This window comes from Anomalospiza imberbis, chromosome 15, assembly GCF_031753505.1.
Source record: "Anomalospiza imberbis isolate Cuckoo-Finch-1a 21T00152 chromosome 15, ASM3175350v1, whole genome shotgun sequence".
NCBI classification, from domain to species: domain Eukaryota; kingdom Metazoa; phylum Chordata; class Aves; order Passeriformes; family Viduidae; genus Anomalospiza; species Anomalospiza imberbis.
Window position 1 is genome coordinate 3,908,904 of NC_089695.1, and position 19,947 is coordinate 3,928,850.

At 40.3% G+C, this 19,947-nt stretch overlaps 1 protein-coding gene across 2 annotated transcripts in view; it reads right to left on the reverse strand.

The window, feature by feature from the left end:
• The window catches only part of DOCK2 (dedicator of cytokinesis 2), a 157,772-nt gene that overhangs the window by 19,374 nt on the left and 118,451 nt on the right, over window positions 1–19,947 (reverse strand). For both annotated transcript variants that reach the window (XR_011004276.1, XM_068205595.1), the window contains exons 31-40: window positions 18,428–18,528; window positions 18,271–18,329; window positions 16,871–17,019; window positions 11,516–11,601; window positions 7,132–7,288; window positions 5,930–5,970; window positions 4,196–4,286; window positions 3,168–3,287; window positions 1,473–1,562; window positions 158–262 (exon numbers count right to left, since the gene is read on the reverse strand). Coding sequence is in view for 1 of the 2 variants with exons in the window: in XM_068205595.1 (XP_068061696.1) it covers window positions 158–262; window positions 1,473–1,562; window positions 3,168–3,287; window positions 4,196–4,286; window positions 5,930–5,970; window positions 7,132–7,288; window positions 11,516–11,601; window positions 16,871–17,019; window positions 18,271–18,329; window positions 18,428–18,528 (999 nt within the window). In the remaining variant the exon portion in view is untranslated. The remainder of the gene's footprint in view (window positions 1–157; window positions 263–1,472; window positions 1,563–3,167; window positions 3,288–4,195; window positions 4,287–5,929; window positions 5,971–7,131; window positions 7,289–11,515; window positions 11,602–16,870; window positions 17,020–18,270; window positions 18,330–18,427; window positions 18,529–19,947) is intronic.

A 19,947-nucleotide genomic window follows, 5' to 3' on the forward strand; every position in this document is an offset into this window, starting at 1 on the left:
ATTCAGGAAAAAACTTAGAGTAGTACAAGTTGGTATGAACATGTCAGCTCAAAGCATATTAGAGGTCAAAAAAGGAATATGGACCTTAATCATGAGGAAAACAGGAAAACAAAGGAAGAATGAAAACAGATGCAAATGTATGAATTAATCAAGTTACCCTTAGAAATGTTGGGAATCCTTGGCCATAATATCCAACAGCAAAATAGTCTGGTTTAGGCCTCAGAATTTTCATGATGTTTTCATAGAACTTTGCTTGCTGGATCTGAAAGCAACACATTCTGCAGTTACTTGTGTTTGGGGGATTTACCTATGCATTTTTAGCCTCTACTACACATACAAGAGCTACCGGCTATCAGCTGATGAGCTACAGCAATAATCAGTTTTCACACAGGACGCTGCAGGGGGACATTAAACACTGTTTACATTTATATGCAAATATAATACACAGCAAAATGGGTATGGCTTCAGCTTTAACAACTGACTCAGAACTGGGCTTACCCTTAACTTAGGAGAAAAGCAAACACCAAAGTGATCCCTGGCCACTGATAACATTACTGAAAGAAGACATTTGGAAAAACTCCCTGCCTTAAATGTTTCCCAAGGTATGGGAGCAACTCCAGTTTTTACTCTAGGCTTGTTTTAAGGGGACACACCTTGTAAAGGCCTTAGAACAAGTTCTTCCATAAAATACCAAGTGTCATTTAGGTGTTATGTCTGTCAGAACTCAGCACTGCTAACTTAAACTGGCAAAAATGTTTTTTAATTCAAGATAAAAACAGAGCAAAAGAAGCTTTCTTCATGCATGGCACCGTCCAAGAACATCATGTTTTGATTCCCACCTTTTTTTTTTTTTGAGAAAGGTTCAGAGATATCTATTGAGTGAGCTCTAAACAATTGTTAAAAATCATACAAACATGAAATATTGGGAGTGGAAAAAAAGGTTTGTGGGGAATGGGATCCTTTTTTATTAATTCAATTTTAATGAAAACAAATAACTGAATATTTAATTTTCTTTTAAAATTCTCCTTCTATCCTTTGGACCTAGCTCTAATTCCTTGTGCTGTAATACTTCCACAGTCCTGATTAGGATCGAATTATTCAGGCTTGTCAAGATCCAAGCTGCTAAAATGTAAAGAAAAAATTAGGGGGAAAAGTTCATCCAGGTGTTCTTTCTACCCTAGGGCAGTACAGAGGCTTCGAAACGTGGCCTTTAAATTTCCCTAGGTGAGAACATGTTTATTTCATCTACAGACATTTCAAAATACCTCAATAAACAGATGTTCATGCAACTTTAACCAACAGTTATTTCTGAACCTTTACCACTGGATTGCTACAGTGAAGCAGGAACTCTTCAACAAATGAATTAAAAATCCATTTTAGATCACAAGCTCACAGGCAGCTCTGTTGTTTGATAGCTGGAAAGCACTAATTTCTGTGACTGCAATAATTTGAAGATCTGTATATAATCTTACCAAGTTTTGACTTAGAAGTTCATAGTCAAAAACCTCCTTTTCATATTGCTCTGCAAGTTCCTTGCATAAAGATATGGCTTCTTCCCACATCTGCAATGCAACCACACATTGAAAAAGTAAATCCTGTACCAACAAACAAGTTTTCAACACATCAGAGTTTAACTGCAGTTTTATTGATTATGCTGTCTTTAAAGTGCAGTCATTTATTAACTGCACATTTAGAGTGGAAGACTCAGGGCAATCATAAACTTAAGGAAAGCAGATTAATGTTAAAAAATAAAAGTGTTTTATGATTCATTACAGAAAGGACTAAGTAAACCTACTTTATTATTAGAGTAACATTTTTTAAAAAATCATCTAACCTTTCAGATACATTAAAGAAAAAAAAAAAGAGTAAATCACTGAGGTGATAACATTCAGAACACACCCCAAGCACAGAGCAGTTTATGAGGGGACTGACACCTGCCTGTCCTTAAAACACACACCATTTAACAAAATGTCCTGCAGCAGCCATAATCATAGGAAGCCTTTTCTAGGACAGCTAAACAACTACAAGAGCTAAATTTCCACTTGCCCAGAGGAGCAGCTTTTCTTTCCACACAATTTTACAGCTGCCTGTGACAGTGACTGACACTGAAATACCAGGACTGCTTTTCTCATCTGCTGTGGACACTTCTCCAAAGTGGTCTTAAAGAGGGAACAAATTCCCTCTCGTGAGGATATTTCTCAAATTCTGTCTCCTCACCTGCTCAGAAGAGAAGGGACAAGGGGGTCCTGAGCAGAACTCTCTGCTGCTGAGAGGACACTGACAGTGACACATCGGGTGCTCTTTGGCCAGGTACCCCCCACCCTGGGCTGAGCCTGAGTGCTGGGTGCTGCAGATCAGCAGCTGGGAGGGTTTGGTTCTCCTGGGACAGCAGGTGGGCACTGCTGCAGGGCAGCTACTGCAGATGCCAACAGAAAACCTGAGAGGCTGAAGCTGAAACTTTCTACCTTGTGAATTATAGGAAGGGCTTCTTGTGCAGAAGCAGAAATGAATTGCCTTCCCCCTTCCTACCTTTGGCTGCAGATGAACAAGACATGACTTAAAGGTTGTATTGGGTCATGGGATTAATTATCTGGCACTGCAGAGTTTCTTCCTGCTTCCTAGTCCTTTGCTGTATTTCTAAAATTCTCAGCTCTAATGCCATTGCACTGACAAGTCATTTTATAAATTTTTTTTTTGGTCTTAAATTGAACTGAACTGTGGTACTGAGCATCAAGCTACTACGTTTTAAGTTTAGGATACAATTCTCTGTCCTCTCTGAAACAAACATGTCAATTTTGAACCATCTGGATTCTTTTGAGTTAAGGGCCGAGTGGTTTAGAAATGGAATCTGTGTAGTCCCTGCTCTTTTCTTTCTAAGGGGAAAGAGATTCAACATTTTTTATTGTATTTTGTTGGTGCCTGACAGAGATGCTTGTGACAATGTACTGAGATATTAGCTCTTTCTCTGTGAATGAGGTCATGGAAAGAACATATTCCTATGGAACAGATATCTCTGGGAATAAGCCTCCAGGACACAGTTTTTACTTGACCCACATTTCAAAGAAGCTTTTCCTCACAAATGTTTTATACAGGGCACATTCATTAAACACAACTGTTCAGAGTAGCCCAGCAGAGAGTTTTGGAGGGGAAGAACTCTCCAGACCTACCTTTCCTTTGTCAAAGTATTCTATGATCTTTTCATACAAATTCTCTTTCAGGTGTCTGTAGGTCTGTGAGCACTGGAACTCTGTTGACAAGACTTGGGGTGCACACTGCTCATCCGACCACTGAGAATGAGAACACATCAAAAAGAATTTTCAAGTCCAGTGTTTCACATCAAAGTCTCCCCTCCCATAAGGTCTGGTCCCCTGGGCTCTTCTAAGTGTTTTCTTCCCTATCCCATCCTTGCCCCACTTACAATTTTTTTATAAAAAGCTATGTGAGAAAATTAGTTCCTTTTTTTCCCCCCCAATGTTATCATGCTGATTGACTTGATTTAGATTTTTTGTATTAAAATATTTCATATACTGTTCTTTGTCTATACCAATACAGACAATACATCTCATATTTGTATGATCATAAAATATCAAGTTTAAGCAAAATAGCACTAATTTATATAGTTCTGCACTAAAGTAAATTCCATGAGAAATATCAAATTTTTGCTGAAGAACACTTAAAGTTGGAATGTCTCCTTGTAATGGAAATTGATCTTACTAACCATTTTAATTGATACTGTCCATTACATTGGTAATGAACAATAGTTATAATGAAAGATAATTAATTACCAGCTACAAAAGAAAGCCCACATAACTTGTATGTGTACTCCATATTATTGAAAATTAAAAATTACATGTCCTCTTGTGATAGCTGGAACTGTGTTTAATTTTTGTAACTGTTATGTTTAGGGTAGTAAGAAATAACCAAATGAAAGCTACATTTGTACACAATGTTCTCACTGCAAAGGAAAAACTATTTTTTCTACCATATTTAGTTTCAGCAATATATGGCTTTAAATCACATACTGAAAATTTAATTTCAACAATTAATGTTAATTTTGTACTACCTACTGCAGGATCTCTAACTAGAAACTTGAATACCCTGGTGGAAAATAACTCAGAGATTAAAATATTCACTTAAGAATATCAAATTGAATACTGCAAAAGCTTAATTATATATTGAGTCTAAAAAATCTAACCTTCAGGAGCCACGTATGGAGTAGAAGGGTGTATGCTGCTTCTGTGTAATTCTCACAATCTAAATGAAGATCTCGCAATTTATACAAATACCTGATAGAGGAGAGAGCAAGGATTAGAGTGGAGACTGGCATGAGTGGAATACTGAGTGTCAGAATGTTCCAGATAACAGGAAACTCCGTGGATGTCACACTGCGACTCCCCAGGGACTCTTCAAGGACACTGAGGGGGGTTGAAGCTCTGATCACACTTTGCTGTGTTCTTTTTGTGTGCTGAACCGTTGTGCAGGAAAGGAGGAGGAAGAGCTGTCCTCTCCTGCGAGCTGTGCTCAGCTCTTCCAGGTAGGAGGGATGGCTGCACTCAGGCTCTGAGACCTCCAAGGCCAATATTCCTGCAGGGTTCCTCAGGGAGCCCTTGCAGGCACACCTTCTTCATGGGCACGGATGCAACCACAGCACATCACAGGAGGAAGCAGAAAGTGGAAAATACCAGCCCAGAAGGGCAAAGCAGTCCCTGGAGGTGTTGGGGGCAGAAGAGTTGCACTAAGTTGATTTTCTCCTGGATCCCTATGGCAGCATTGCTGCTTCCAGCATGGCCACTGCCCACCATGGGGCTCAAGCTGCATCTACAGCAGCCAGGGAGAAAACTGCATCCATCCTTCCATCTCCCACCGGGAGTTTTGAGACACAGGAGCTCTGACACCTTGCTGTGGCAGTCCAAGGCACTCCCATTCCCAGCTGCCAGCCCAACAGAAAGCTTCCTCCTGAGCAGTGACAGCCGAGGGAGCGTTGTTCCCCCCGGCCGCTCCGGCTCACAGCTCCAGGGTGAGCTCTGAATCACCTCCAGGACTCATTTCAGCTGGGACTCTGGGCTTTCTTCTGCAGATTTTGCAGGAGAGGACAGGCAGGAAACAGGGAGCTTTTGAAGCAGCAAGATCTGCTGCAGCCCACATGCAGAACTCTTGGAGACAGCAAGGGGCCATGCAGGAATTTGCCACTGGAGACAGCAAGAGGCCGTGCCACATCTGCAGGAATTTGCCACTGGAGACAGCAAGAGGCCGTGCCACATCTGCAGGAATTTGCCACTGGAGACAGCAAGAGGCCATGCCACATCTGCAGGAATTTGCCACTGGAGACAGCAAGAGGCCATGCCACATCTGCAGGAATTTGCCACTGGAGACAGCAAGAGGCCGTGCCACATCTGCAGGAATTTGCCACTGGAGACAGCAAGAGGCCGTGCCACATCTGCAGGAATTTGCCACTGGAGACAGCAAGAGGCCGTGCCACATCTGCAGGAATTTGCAGTTCCCACAGAAAATGCCTCAGCTGTAACCCTGCCTGTGGAGTGTTGCATATTGAAGGAGACTCAGCAGATTGGGCCATTCTACAAAACCAGAATGTTTTCTCTGCCATACTAAATGTGTGATACATTCTCCCTCAAACCTATCTGCACTTTCTTAAACAATAGATAATGAATGTTGAGTGATTTGATAAATTAAAAGTTAATTCTTGTGGGGGAAAAATGCTGTTGCTGAATACATAGCACAGATTTCCAGTTGCTGAAGGTTAAACTAACAACAGAATGAGAATGCAGATGAGGCCAGGGCTGCCACAGAGTCATTTGGGATGGTAAAGTAACAATAAATACAGAAATCCAAGCACAATGATAAAACCAAAACTCACAAGACAATATTAACTGCCCTCTCCAAAAGAGATCCAATAGAGTGGTTACCATACCTGATGTACATCTCTTCACGGTTAATGTTCTTGTAGAAATTCTAGGGACACAAATATTTAAAGTTACCTCCTAATGTCCTTTAATAAAATGCTATACATATATAAATATAAAATATACACACACACATAGAGTGAGGTTTTGCTTTCCCTGGTAGTTAGAAAGCATAGACAGTGTGAAATGTAGATTATTTACAGTCTATTTGAAGGTTAAACCTGGAACTACTTCTTCAATTAATATTTTTATTGGTTATATGTATGGTTTTATACATATATACACTTTTCCTAGTTCATAATGGGATCATTACTGAAGGTTTTTCTATTGAAGAAGAGGAAAATATTGTTATCCTAATACATTAACAGAATAAACCACATGCTCCAGCTATACTTGGTGGACACTGGTACGTGTTGAAGAAGATGTGCAGCACTGTAGTTATGGAGCATTGTTGTACAATACCTCTAAAGGGGCCAGATCCAGGAATAAAGCTCATTATTTGTCACCATAACATGTTTGCAGGAATGCAAGTTGCTAAAGCTGTGCAAAATGGTCTGACAAGACCATTGATGGTATGACAAGGATGTTCTCTTGAAGAGCTGCAGAAATTCACACCACGCTGCACAGTGATTATTGAGGAACAGAATGTGTGAGTGTAATAATTCAAAGGTGGCAGCGGTTCCTCCTCAGCTCTGTGGAATTTCCTGGAGGAAGAATCTCTCTATGTGATATCCTCATTACAAAACAGAAATAGAAAAGAAGACAGAGTGGCTTAGGACAAGATCAGAGCCTCAAACCTCTTGGCACCCAACTGCAAAGGTGCTTTGCAGGTTTCCTGCCCACATTTGAGAACTGTAACTATTGAGATGCTGAAGCAGCAAGTGGGTCTGCTCCTCATCACAGCTTGACTCTGTCAAGAACCCACTGTCCCATTAAGCCTGTACAGGCACGTGAACAGCAAACTTCCTTATTTATCCACAGAATCAAAGTGGACAAAGCACACAAACCAAAGTTTTCAGACTCACATATTTGTACAGACTGTACAAAGAGATGTATATATCTTATGCCCCAGAGTTTAAATCACTACAGAACACTGACACCCACTCCTGCCCCCAGGAAGATTTACCTTCCTGTTCAATAAATGCACTCTAGTGCTGTCCCCTCCTCAGAGGGATTCTCCTGGATTAGCCAGAGCCAGGACAGGACGTACCAGCAGGTTGACGGTGCAGCTCATGCGGTTGTCCTTGCTCTCGTCGCTCATCACGGCGCGGTAATCCAGCAGCCTCTCCAGGAGCCCTCTCACCAGGCTCACAAAGCTTTCCACCAGGCTGGAAATGCCAGGGTGCTGCTTGGCACACTCTGTAAGGCTGCAAATACAGAAATATTGGTACAAATCTGATTGCAAGTACTGAGTTAGATCTAAATCAACTGCAGAATGTGCTGGAAATTCCCTCTGAAAGTTGGTAATTTAGATATTCAGAAGACAAATGGCATATAAATCAAATGGGAAAAAAAAAAAAAAAAGAAACATTTACTTTTCCTGTGTGAAAATGACTTTGAACTCAAGGGTGTACCCATGTGGCAGCAGCTCTCTGGCCACAGAGAGCAGGCACAGACTTTCCCAGGCATTGTCCTGGGGAAGGCTGTGAGAAGATTAGAGAAAAGAATGATGAACAATTCTTATCTCCACATGGTGCACCTGTTGTTGTGAGCATGTGGAATGTGTCACGGAGATTTGTTTACTAAAGGGTGGTTTCTTAGCTGGCCAATGGTGATGGTGTTTGGATTCAAGGCCCAGTTGGGTCTACCTGTATGGTGAGTTGTCTGTAAGGGCGATGGGTTTCTTAATTAGTACAGTATAATAAAGTGATGGATCAACCTTCTGAGAAGCATGGAGGCAATGCTAACTGTTACCCCTTCAGGGATGCCATGCTATGACATACCCACAGCTTCTGGACAGAGAAATCTGCATCTGTGCTACCACAAACTCAAGTCTCTGGAATGTCACACTATTGCAATAAACACTGCACCTTCCTTTCCTCAGCAAAAAATGCAAAAATGTTTTCCTTCTCTTTGTACTGGTACATGTGAATAAAAGTTCAAACGAACAAAAATTACAATTTTACCTCAAAAAAGACGTCGCCTGAGTAATTCTACTTTGAAAAAAAGCAGAACCAATCAACTTTCTGCAGATTGAAAAGAGCAGCTTGATCTCTTCTGATAAAAGCACAGGAAAGGGAATTTTATATTTTGGCATCATCAGTTTCAATTTACAGTAATAAAACATTAGCATATACTGTTTCTAAAACATGCTGAAGTGATTTAGGAGTAGAGATTTCATTTTATTGTCAGAGTTTTGTTTTCAACATTTAACTGTTTCAACATCATGAAGTGATTACCTATATCTTGTTAATGAGTATTTTCTTTGCTTAAGAGAAATTATTGATTTCATTGCTTTTGTTTCCTCTACTTAACATTCTGGTTTTCCACTGGTATCCTCTCTGACAAACTGCATTTTGTATATATAATATATATTTATTTATATACACACACACACATATTTTCACATATATAATTATAGATACAAGCACTGGGTCAGGCACAGATGCAGTTAATTTTCTCCACGGCAGTCCTGCTTTGTGTGGGTAGCTGGGAAGGTTCTGACCTCGTAGTGCTCAATTATCAATTGAGCTCTACATCATTGTTTTCCAGACACCCAGGTAAAAAAAAAAATATTAGTAATCTTTAGGCACAATATTTTTTAAACTTTATTTACTAAGTATACTGTTTTAATCAATAGCAAAACATTTTTTTTTTTTACTCCTCATAATTATTTGAATCTTTTTCAGAAAATACATATTCATATTGACTTCAGTTGCAAAGAAATCCTCGAAGTTCTGGCCTAGAATGGAACCTCTGCAGAACACCCAGGAACAAAGTTCCAACTCAAGTGAAGTAAAAGCAGCATCTAAAGTTTCTGCCTTGGATTGTGCAGCTCCAGTGGAGTCACTGTCCTGACAGAGGGGATGTGTACGTGGATGTCTGAAAGAACATTTATGTTGTGTAAGATAGGAGGGACAGAGGCCAGCAGATAAAACCAGAATACTCCAATTGCTCTTGTCTGACTGGTCTGAAACTGAAATATTTAGATCAATAACTGACACATGGCTTATAAAATACACTGCAAATGGAATGGAAACACTAAAGGGGCTAAGAGCTGGCAATTGACAGAAAAGGCTGGAGCGCATTAAAATATGTTTGTGGGAAAGAAAGTAAGAAAGCTTCAGAAACACATAGGAGACAGGAATATTATACAGGAAAATGGTTGATTTTACATCTACAGGTATCAGAAACAGTGTGAGTCACTAATGAAGGAAAGTACAGCCACCATTCAAGTGACTATTATGGATTTCTGCCACAGGTTCCCTGGGAGTAACAGCAAACAAAGCAGAGCTGTGAACGTTCCCTGACTGCACAATGAACATGAGGCACCAAGTCATCACATTTCTTCCCAATACAAGCTGAAAAACATTGACATAAACCACAAGCTATTGCTGGGTCTCACCCAGCACGAAGCACATAACTCCAGTCACTAAAGAAAGGTGAACCAGAGTCCACATAAAGAACTACAAAAAGTACAGGAGAGAAGAATGCCTGCCTCTTGAGGGAAGATTCAAAAAGTTGTATTGCTCAGCTTTATACAATAATCCCAATAAAAAGGATCACAAAACTTCAGAAGCTTTTTTTTTGTGCCCAGGAGGGAGCAAGAAATCTTTGAATTTTTAAACAGAGCTTGAAAAAAACAGAACAATTTAAATTAAAAAAAATATATTTGCAATAAGTCTTGAGAAAAACAACTGCATAGCATGGGCCACTGCAATGATGGGGAACTGGAAATCCGCCAAGTGCCATTTCCTCTTGTGCCTGTATTAGGAACTAAAACATGCCAGAAGTCATTTTCTGAGCCTGAGGACAAGTGGCGTCGCACAACTCGTGCACTGATTCTCCTGCATTTCTCCAGGCAGGGCAGCCTTGTGTACTCTGCCTGTGGAGAACAACCTCTCACCTGTCCCACATCACCCCAGCTTCCCCTGGGCGCTGGCTAGGACAGGTCACAACCCCTCATGGGCCACACTCACATTTAGGTCTGGGGACAAATGCACGGCAGCGCTTGATTAAACTTCTGCTGAACCTGTTTAATTTATTATTATGGGTGTGGAGAAGTTCCCAGCAACCACCAGTGTGGGCAGATGTTGGTTGCAGAGGTGAGCAGAGCACAGCAGTCACTGAGTGCTGCAAATATCTGCCTACAGGTGACACCTGGGACTGTGCAGGGGTGCAGACAGTTACAGGAGATCAGCTGATGAAAAAATGACCAAATGAATAAACATGGAGGCAAATTTAACTGGGTTGGAACTGTTGGAAGAGGGAGTTGGGGACAGAGGCTTGAAATCCCTGCTTTGAAAGGTGTAAATGTAGGAAGAATTAAACCAAACCAACTGGGAGAACAGGTCCTACTACAGGCAGGTCACCAGCCTCTGCTCCAACACTCCATCTACAGGAGTCATTCAACAAAATCTGGAGATAAGATGAATTGTCATCTTTAGAAATGTGGCAGCTTTGAACTTGAGGCCATCTAGAAAGTGGGACAGTAGCAAGGGGAAAAGCCAGATATGTCAGAGCAAGAAGGGGGCCTTGCAAGGGCAGGAGATGAAAAGCTCTGTACTGTGTTTGATGGCACTCCTTGACTGCACTGCTCAAAGATGGGGTTTAACTGCATAGTGCCACTTTCCAAGAAAAGCTCTGGAATGAAAGAGCGAAGTGGAAACAAGGCAAGCAAATAATGTTCCACAGCTCAAAAAGAGTGAACTTCAAAGGGTCACATACACAAGATCTGAGGGAAGCTTTGCTTTTTGCATAGAAAAAGTCTCAGTTTGAACACTCTCTCTGGCTTTAAGGCAATGTAGTATTTCAAACTAGATGGAGACATTGTAGGAACATCTAGAAAACATTCCATATGACAAACTGAAATCCTGGGGTTGTTTACCCTAAGGGAAATCCTGAAGGAAACTAGACAGCAACATTCAAATTTGATAAAAGCTGCTGCAAAAAGAGACAGAATAAATAATGCTTTATGTCCCCTGTGTGTGTATCCAAAGCTTTCATGGTTTATCTGATGAGAGATGTGACTTTGTAAAGACTGCTACCCCTACCCAGAAATACAACCCATACAGGGTAGCAGGCTTTGAGGAAGTAAAACATGCACACAACATCACAAAGCCTTATTTAAATTCAGATTTGTCTGAATAATCCCTTGGATTCCAATCTAGACATGTAAAAATGCAGGTTAGGTATAACTTCTTCATAATTTAGCTGAAGCAAAAAACAATGAAAAGCAGCCAGGAAAATAATTTCAATGAGCAAAACTTCAATGCAAACCAGGTGCAGTGAAGCATTATGGTATTTCCAGTCCCTTCATGAAAAAAATTGCTAAGATTCTATTTTAGGTAAGGTTACCAACTTGAGAACTGGGAACAACAAACAGAAACACATCCTGAAGGCATTTGTTCTATTTATTCTCATGCACTACTTACATGGACTCAAACAACTGCATGTAGTGTTCATCCCCTCGTCCTCCTTCCACCTCATGATCCAACTTCAAAATTATTTCATTTTCAAACTAATAAAGAAAGAAAAATTAAAACACTGAGCAGCTATCCAGAGGTCAACACACTTCGACATGGCATCAAAAATGTACCTTTGTATAATTATGTCCCATATTCCCAAAGGCTAAATGCTGGGGCATATTCTGGTGTGGGCTTTTAGCACAGCTGAAAGCCTGGACACAGATTTTTCACAAAGCTTCCCCTGCACTGGGCACATGAGACACAAGCTCAGAGTCTGTTGCAGCTGCAGACACACTTTGTTCTCGTGCAAACAACTGCACCCTGTTCAGAAGGTAGGAAAGATCTACCTCAGGGTTCTTGACAAGTCATTAACACATCCAGAGGCACAGGGAGAGCATTAGTGGAGACCTACATTGAAATAAAGCTCAGTTGCTTTACATAGATCTAATTATTAAACCACTGTAAAAATGACAGAATTCATTACTGTGATAATGCAGCAAGTTTTCACGTTCTTCTTTGATACAAAATTTCACACAACTGTCAGTACATGAATAATTCTGTTTCTCCCTGGAGTGTTTCTGTGTAATTGAGAGCTTTGGCAGGCTGGGATCCAGATCATCCCATCAGAGAACTGGAAGCCTCTCATGGTACAAAGAATTACTGTAGTATTTCAGACATGGTTCTTTCAGATAACTGCAATGCAAAATATTTTACCTTATTTCAATATATCCTCATCAAAACATTCAGCTCTGAGCTGAAGAAGCCAAGCCAGGGCTACACAGAGAAAACAGTCCTTCCTCTTAGAGCACCAAGCAGGTCACACATCTCTTCAGATGTGATTTTAGAATTTCTTCCATTTTAAAGAACATGATATTCTAAAGGAAAATGTTACTAGATGTACTTCCTTCAAGTAGGTCATGGTTCAAACTCTCCACCCAGAAAAATGATTCATCATTTTTCAAGAACAAAGACCAAACTTTCTTTCCCCTCTTTCCTCCAGTGTCCAACCCAGATCTACTGGCCCCCCTGATCCTGCAAACTGCTCTTGAGGCAGAAACTGATGTGGCTTCTGCTTCTTTCAAGGAAGGACCTTTGAAACAGCATCTTAAGCAGCCGGACTTCTCCACTGCTCACACCAAGAGTGAAACGTGGGCTCAGAGCAGTGGCAGTGCAGGTACACTCTGCTCTGGAAAGGGACAGGGAGGAAGGAGCCATTTCCACCACTTTGCTACTTGCAGGTTTTGCTGCTCTAATGCTAATTCTTTCTCTGTAATTAGAATACAAATGAAAGACTGCCTGTTGAACAGACTATACTAATATTAGAGAATAAAGAGCTATCATTGAAAAATAGCTTAACAGAAAAAAAATTTCTCTATCTCATCCTGGCTGAAATAGAAGTTTAAAGGGCTCTGAGTTAATTTTTATGTGCAAGCAGGATGGATATTAGTATTTAATGTGGGTAGCACAGGTGCATGGCAGTTTCAGGACAAGGAAATATTGAGTAAAAACATCCAATACAGCCATTTTCTGTGGGCTTACTGCAGTAAAACAAATCTGTGAATATAGTGCAGGTCAAGCACCAGTTAAATCCATCTCTTAAATCCTTCCCAGTACTTATTCAGCAGGTAGAGAATTGATTACTTCTGAAAGAGGCAATATTTTCACATTTCTGCATCTGAACAAAAAAAAAACTCTTCCTAAGCATCTTTCCTGCAGTTTCTCAACAACCTGCAGGAAGTCAAAACATCAGTTGCTTGGATCAAATGAAAAGTTGGCAGAAATATAGAATAAAGTTTTAAAGTTTCTCTGCCAACATTAAGCTCTGGAAAGTGCTTTTCTCCTCTCACTTAAACAGAGTGTGCCTAATTGTCACTGGCACCAATTTAGCTTTAAACCCACCTGCTTCTCTAATAGATCCAAGGAATCTCCACTTGGAAAACACATCCATGTTTTCCACATGGATCTCTCTGAAGCACCAGGCTGTACAACTCAGCCCTGCTGCTGATCTCACATCCTTCTGAAACCTTACACATAACACGATTTTGAGAGCTGAGAGAAAGAAATGTGGCTGTTTACAGCAGGTGAATCTCCCGTGCCAGAGGAGCTTGCTGAGGACACCCGAGTCAGCCTCTCAGTCCTCTGTGAGAGCTCAGAACAGCAGGACACTGCCCTGGAGTCAAAGTCTGTCCTCTACCAAGTCTGGAAACCCAAGCACACAGCAGCAGCCAGCACTGATTTCTGACACAGTCCCACAGCAGCCAGGAAGGAAAGCAAACAGAGAAAACTTCCCCAGATGGCTCCAGCAATTGGCAGAACCCACGGGAGATACTAAACTGAAAATACTAAACACAAACAGAATGATTTATTTGAGCAAAAATATAAACACAGATGAATTAATCTTTCCTAAGCCAAGTTAAATCCACAATGTATCTCAAATCCATGCTTATTTAAATGATATTTTCATTTGCTCTGCAAAGAGCCAATTTTCCTTGTTTGATTGTTTATTTGTTTCTTTAAGCAAGCATTTTCTAACTCCTGGTCCCAGATCACAGTTAGAACAAGCAGGATGAGGTCTCTTGATGATGTGTCTTGCTTTGGGATAAAATGCATAATAATAAAATCAATAAAATGCACAACCTGATCTTTCAAGGGAGGGAGAGGTGGGTTATCAGCATTTGGAGGATGGGACTTTCTTAACACATGAGCAATGAGCTTGTCTCACATAAGCAACGAGCTTCTCTTTTTATATGAAGGAGAAAGGAATACATTTAGAGGACTGAGTCTATCCACAGACACTGAGAGATTAATAAATTGGCTTTCCAAGATTCCCAGCTCTCTGAGCTCATGATAGGCAGAGCCTCCATAGCTAAAATTAGTAGATATTAATGGCTCCCTCTCTACATCTTCAATTAGAGTTAAAATTATGAGCTTATGTAACACTGCTCTGGGTGAATGGAAAATACATGTGCAAAGTAGAAGAAAGGATTGCAAGAAAATGTCTTACTGTGTCCTACACCTACATACAGATTCCAAGCCATTAAATGTATTTGTAGAGCAATTCATTCTTGAGATAACCACAGGTGGAATTTCGTTTTCTCTGGGATCAGACGATTTCTTAGAAATAGCTAAATAAAATAAAACCCTTGCTGGATAAATTTAAATTAATTTATATCCTTACTGCCTGTATGTTTTATGCATACAGCAGGACACAGCCCCCAGCCCCAGCACACCCCCTGTGCCCCCCAGAACAGAGCCCTGTCCCAGCAGAGGGATGTTAACACAGACAGGATTTTTGGGAAAGGTTGTTAAATCGTGTTGGAGGTACCAGACAAGCTCTGGTTCCTGTGCTGGTACAGGCTCAGCTCATAAAGATGTTTCTGTTTGTGTTTTTTTCCTGCTCCTCTCTCATTAGAGAAGATTAGATTAGAAATAAATTATTTATTTTTAAAGTTTCACAAAATTATGTTTTAAGTGAATGTCATTCTGGGCTCCTGAGTGCCCCAGGCACCCTTGAAATAACATGTTGTCATTCTTAAAATTTTATACTAAAGCTTTAAAAAAACATCCTTTATACTACTAAATGTCAATTTGCAAATGAAAATTGCCCACTACCGAAACCTGGAGCTTATGTGTTTGTGCTCCCAGTAGTCAGCCATTCATATTACTTATTTGCTGCTTTAAATCAAGGTGGTAACAATTTTAAAACATAAAACTTAATGTGCCTTTCCTTTAAAATACATATTTTAAAAAACTTACCAGAATGGCTAAACTTACAGAGGCAAGTTTTTTAATCTTAATTACCTCATCCATAGCAAAGGAGAGGATAAAGCCCCTGATTCTTGAGGAGCAAATGATCCCAATTCCTAAAGCAGAACATTAGAGTCCAGTGAGACTCAGCTGCTCAATTATGAAATAGTTTTTGCACCATCTGATGAAAACTCCCTCTTAAGCTGCAATAAACCCAATGTCCTTGTTCCTTGGCACTGTAAAATACCACCTGAAAGTTCTTTTTGTGGCAGGAGAAGTGATTCAGTGGGCACTGGAGTGCCTGGCCTCTCTCTCCCAGGCTCCCAAGCTGCTGCTCCTGTTAATCAGGCAGGATGAGTGATGGGTTTTCAGGATTCCTGGGCTGTACAGATCTGTGTGTCTCTCCCAAGAGATGAGGTATAAGCCATGAGCAGGAAAACATTTTTAAGAAGGCAAATATAGGACTATCAGGACACAGAGGGAACAGATGCACAGAAACAAAGTGGTTTTTAATCTTGGCCTAGAACCAAAAGCTTTGCACTGTGGAATACAGACCAAAATGGAAATTCCATCTGCTCATTTGTTCCACACTTCATTGACACAGAAATGCCCCAAACGATTTAAAGTATTAAACATAGCTGGGTATACAAGATATTTATATTTACTTGTGTCCAAAATGATGCCTTTTTGTTTGTCATTTTCCCTTACACAGATTGCTCTGAATTAATTATTTGTGTAACTGCAGAGCTGAATATCCAGTTTATAATTTACTGTGGGAGGCAGTGTGCAAACATGGAACAAGGTGATTCCATGCCCAAAGAGCTCGAGGAGAATGGAGATGTCACACAGGGATGGATATTCCGCTGCCCAGGCAGACACAGCAAGCAGTGGAAGGAAATTTAGATTAAAATCCCTAGTGCCCTGCCCCACCATCCCCAGTTCTATTCCATCAATCAAAAAGATTTCATAGTAGTGACTTAAAAATTCTTTTTCCTTTTCAAAATGACTGCTAAAAACACTCCAGGAATTTCAGTTCTCCACAGTGATTTTTTTTTTTTCTCACAATAAAGATTTAAAAAGGTACTGTTTCCTGATAAACCTGATAACATATAATTAACTATTCACTGCTACTCCTGTCAGATACTCTGCATTAAAACCTGGAAGTTTTGGCTTACCAATATCTATGTCACAAGGAAGGGGCATAAGTAAATATTATTTAGATTATAGAGGATCCCTAGAGGTCATTTAATTCTATCTCCTACTTAATGAAGGGCTGACTTCAATGTAAGTCTTGCTGCTCAGAACCTTTTCCAGTAAAAGCCTGAAAATTTGGATTAAGATCCTGCAATCTCCCTGGATCTCTTTGTTATTCCATCTATTTCTTGCTGTCAATGCAACAAGTTTTGCCTAAGTCAAACTAAATCACTCTGGAAATCCTACATTTGCTGTTTCTTTGGTTCTTAATATTTGGGATTTCCCTTTGTGTAAGCAGAAAAGCACACTTGACAAATATTTACCAGAAATACTGAGCACATGGCATTTAAATGCATTTTCACGCAGAGCATTTGTAATTACCTTTTTGAATTCTCCTGTCCTCTGATATTCACACAGCATCATGTCAAAGAAAATTGGGATCGTGGCTTTTCGAAGTTCAACTTCTGGAATAAGAGTCATTTCCAAGATGGGCCCAACCATCCCCGGAATAAAGCAAATTTTATTCTGGCCTGAAACAAAACCAAAAATTGAATATTTGAAGAGCAAGCCACATATTTTTAGGTAGACATCTAGGAACTACAATAATTTAAAGTGGTGTTTAAGCCATCTGTGTTAGTCTAGTCTTACAACTCAGTCACTTCAATTCTTCTCAAAAGCTGGGGGCCTGTGAATGGATACTTCCTCCTAAGGTGCCAGAATGCAGTGCCAGGAATAAGAAGGGATGCCAGAGGAGTTGATATTCCCCAGTGAAGAACTCGATTTTTAAAGTTTTGGACGTGTCCTTATAAATATTTAAAGTAGAAAGTAATAAATTACCCTAAGAACTGCCCAAGTTCTACCAGCAGGACACAGTACTGTCACATGGAGTAACCTTCCTATGAAGGAGAAAACCATGACTGGCTTTCAGGACAAAATTAGACATTGCAACAAGGAATCAAACCAACCAACGCACCAAAATCAGCAGCAGTATCAAAAACTCCATCCACAGAACTCAGCTGCTACCCCCACACAGAATTATCCGGTAGCACCAGGGTTACATCAGCTGCCAACAAACACCCAAATGTGCAGAACTCAGCCCGGTCCCAGGTGTGGCTCAAACGCTGCCCTGGTAAATGGAGCAGAGCAGCAGCAAACCCTAGGAGCTGTGAGTGTCAGTGCTGCCTGAACCTTGTGAGGAGACAAAAATGTTCTCATCCACACTAAGGGGTGCCTGAATCTGATGTTCTTCTCTGGTGTGTGCCATGTGAATTGTCAATGAGAATGCCACACAAAAATGTTGCAATATAAAATGAATATTCTACCTCAGTTCAGTTAATAAGAAATGATCCCAAAGGAGTTAATGAAAAACTTTCAAAGGAGGAGCAGCAGAACCTGGCTGGATGACAAATGTAAAAATTTTTTGGAATTTTAATCCAAGCAGATTCCAAATCTGAGTCTCCTAATTTGCAGTATCATAGGTTCAGGCTGAGCAGTAACCTTCTCAGGGAAAATTCATCCAGTCTTAATCCTGCAAAATAAGGTTCTGAAATCTGACTGCAGTCATGTATGAACTCTGAGAGAAGGTTTTGAGTTCTCTTTTAAATACAAACCTGGCAGTGGTCCAAATGTATCTCAGCTCTATGCTTAATCACAGGAATGAAAACATATTTTAAGTTCAAATAGCATACAAATTTACAAAAGCACTTCATGTCAGATATTTTTCAATGGAAAAAACATTATGTGACAGATTCAGTTGCAGTGACGCTCAGTTTGCTACTCACCAAGTTTGTACCACATGTCACGGATAGCAAAGCCAATTAAACGTCTCATATCTCCATATCTGGGAGGAAAGGAATATGAAAGGTATTTTTATCATTACCTTTTTTATCATTTTACCACAAAATTAAAGATATAAGCTAAAGGATAGATTTTACTTACTTGTTTTGGATTTTGTTGTATTTTGCACGGGAAAAGTTTTCTAGCTGTAGTGAATCTTGGGTAATAAAAGCCACAGCCAAATGAAAATAGTTGTTCCACAGCTGTAAATTGAATATAAGGAAATTATAATAATTTTGAGGAAAGCAGGGATAATATCAAATGATGTATAATGCACAATAATTTATGAAACCAAATGATGCAAGTGATATGATATTTTTATATTATGCAGAGATGTACATCATTAGTATTATGCAATTAGCAGAAAGGCAAGAAAGATGAATTTTAATAACCACTACTACACATTTGCTCTTAATAACAGAGAAGCTGAATAAATATTGCTAAAAAAAAGATTCACATGAGATTCATTAGCCAAGAGCATTAAACCCTGAACCAAAGCAGGACTGGAGGAACATGTTACATGCTACCAAACTGGAGCTAAGGCACCTATGTAATTACACTGCATTTGAGCACCACTTCAAAAGGCATCTCCTGCCTCCTCTTCAGATCCTAATTCAACAGCCATTTGTATGAAATTCCAGTATAATTTGTGAAGAGCTCTCCACATGAAAGAAGGACAAAATACCTCACTAAATAACAGCTGATAGTACTGAATCTGTACTTGAAGCAGACAAAAAGCCTCTGTGCATACAGCACACAACCCTTCATTCCTGAAAGCAAACTATTTGTTCTACAGACAATTAAAAACAAGCACTTCTCACACACTAGAAAGGGAAAAGAGAAACTTCCCTAGGAAACACAAATTTAAGGAAGGAAATACAATTTTCAGAAGCTTTTAGGCAGTCAACAGCAGCTTTAAACACTTGAAAATGCAGCTGTAGCTAAAACCAGTGGTAGGGCTCAGTGAGAGAGCAGAAGGCAACGAGGAATGTATCCAGTGGTGGTTCAGAGGATGGAACAAAACACAGGACTGAGCTCTTCACTGTGTATGGTGCAGTACAAGCCTGGGTTGGGAACCCCCACTAAACAGCCGGGAAACAAAATATTCCATCAAAAACTTTAGTGGCCTCTGCCCTTTGTAGCCTGGAAAACTCTGGTGTGCAAATAACCGGGAAAACCAGATCCCACCACACAAAACCACACCCAGAACCGCAGACATTTCCCTGAATAAATACAATTCTCAACGTCCTCTATAATTTGAGCATGATCCTGCTGTTAATTTATCCCTCCCCTGGAGGCTGTGCCCAGCGAGCTGCTCCTCCCAAAGCCCTTGGAGGGCTCTGTGAGTGTGTGTGAGCACAGCTGGCCCTGCTGCACACACCAACCCAGCTCTGCAGCCAATGCAGAGCCTTGCTCAGCAGCACAAATGTTGCTCATGCCCTGAAAGGCCTGTTTTACTCTCTTACCAAATATTTTAAGAGGTTATTTTGGCCAGTGTGGAGTTCTCAGCCCCTTGAGAAGCCGTGTTTATTGATGTGCAGGGCACACACTTTGTATGTGTCAATTATAGCAGTGAAATGGAAAATTCCTCAAATTGTTCTAGATTGTGGGGAGAAAAATGA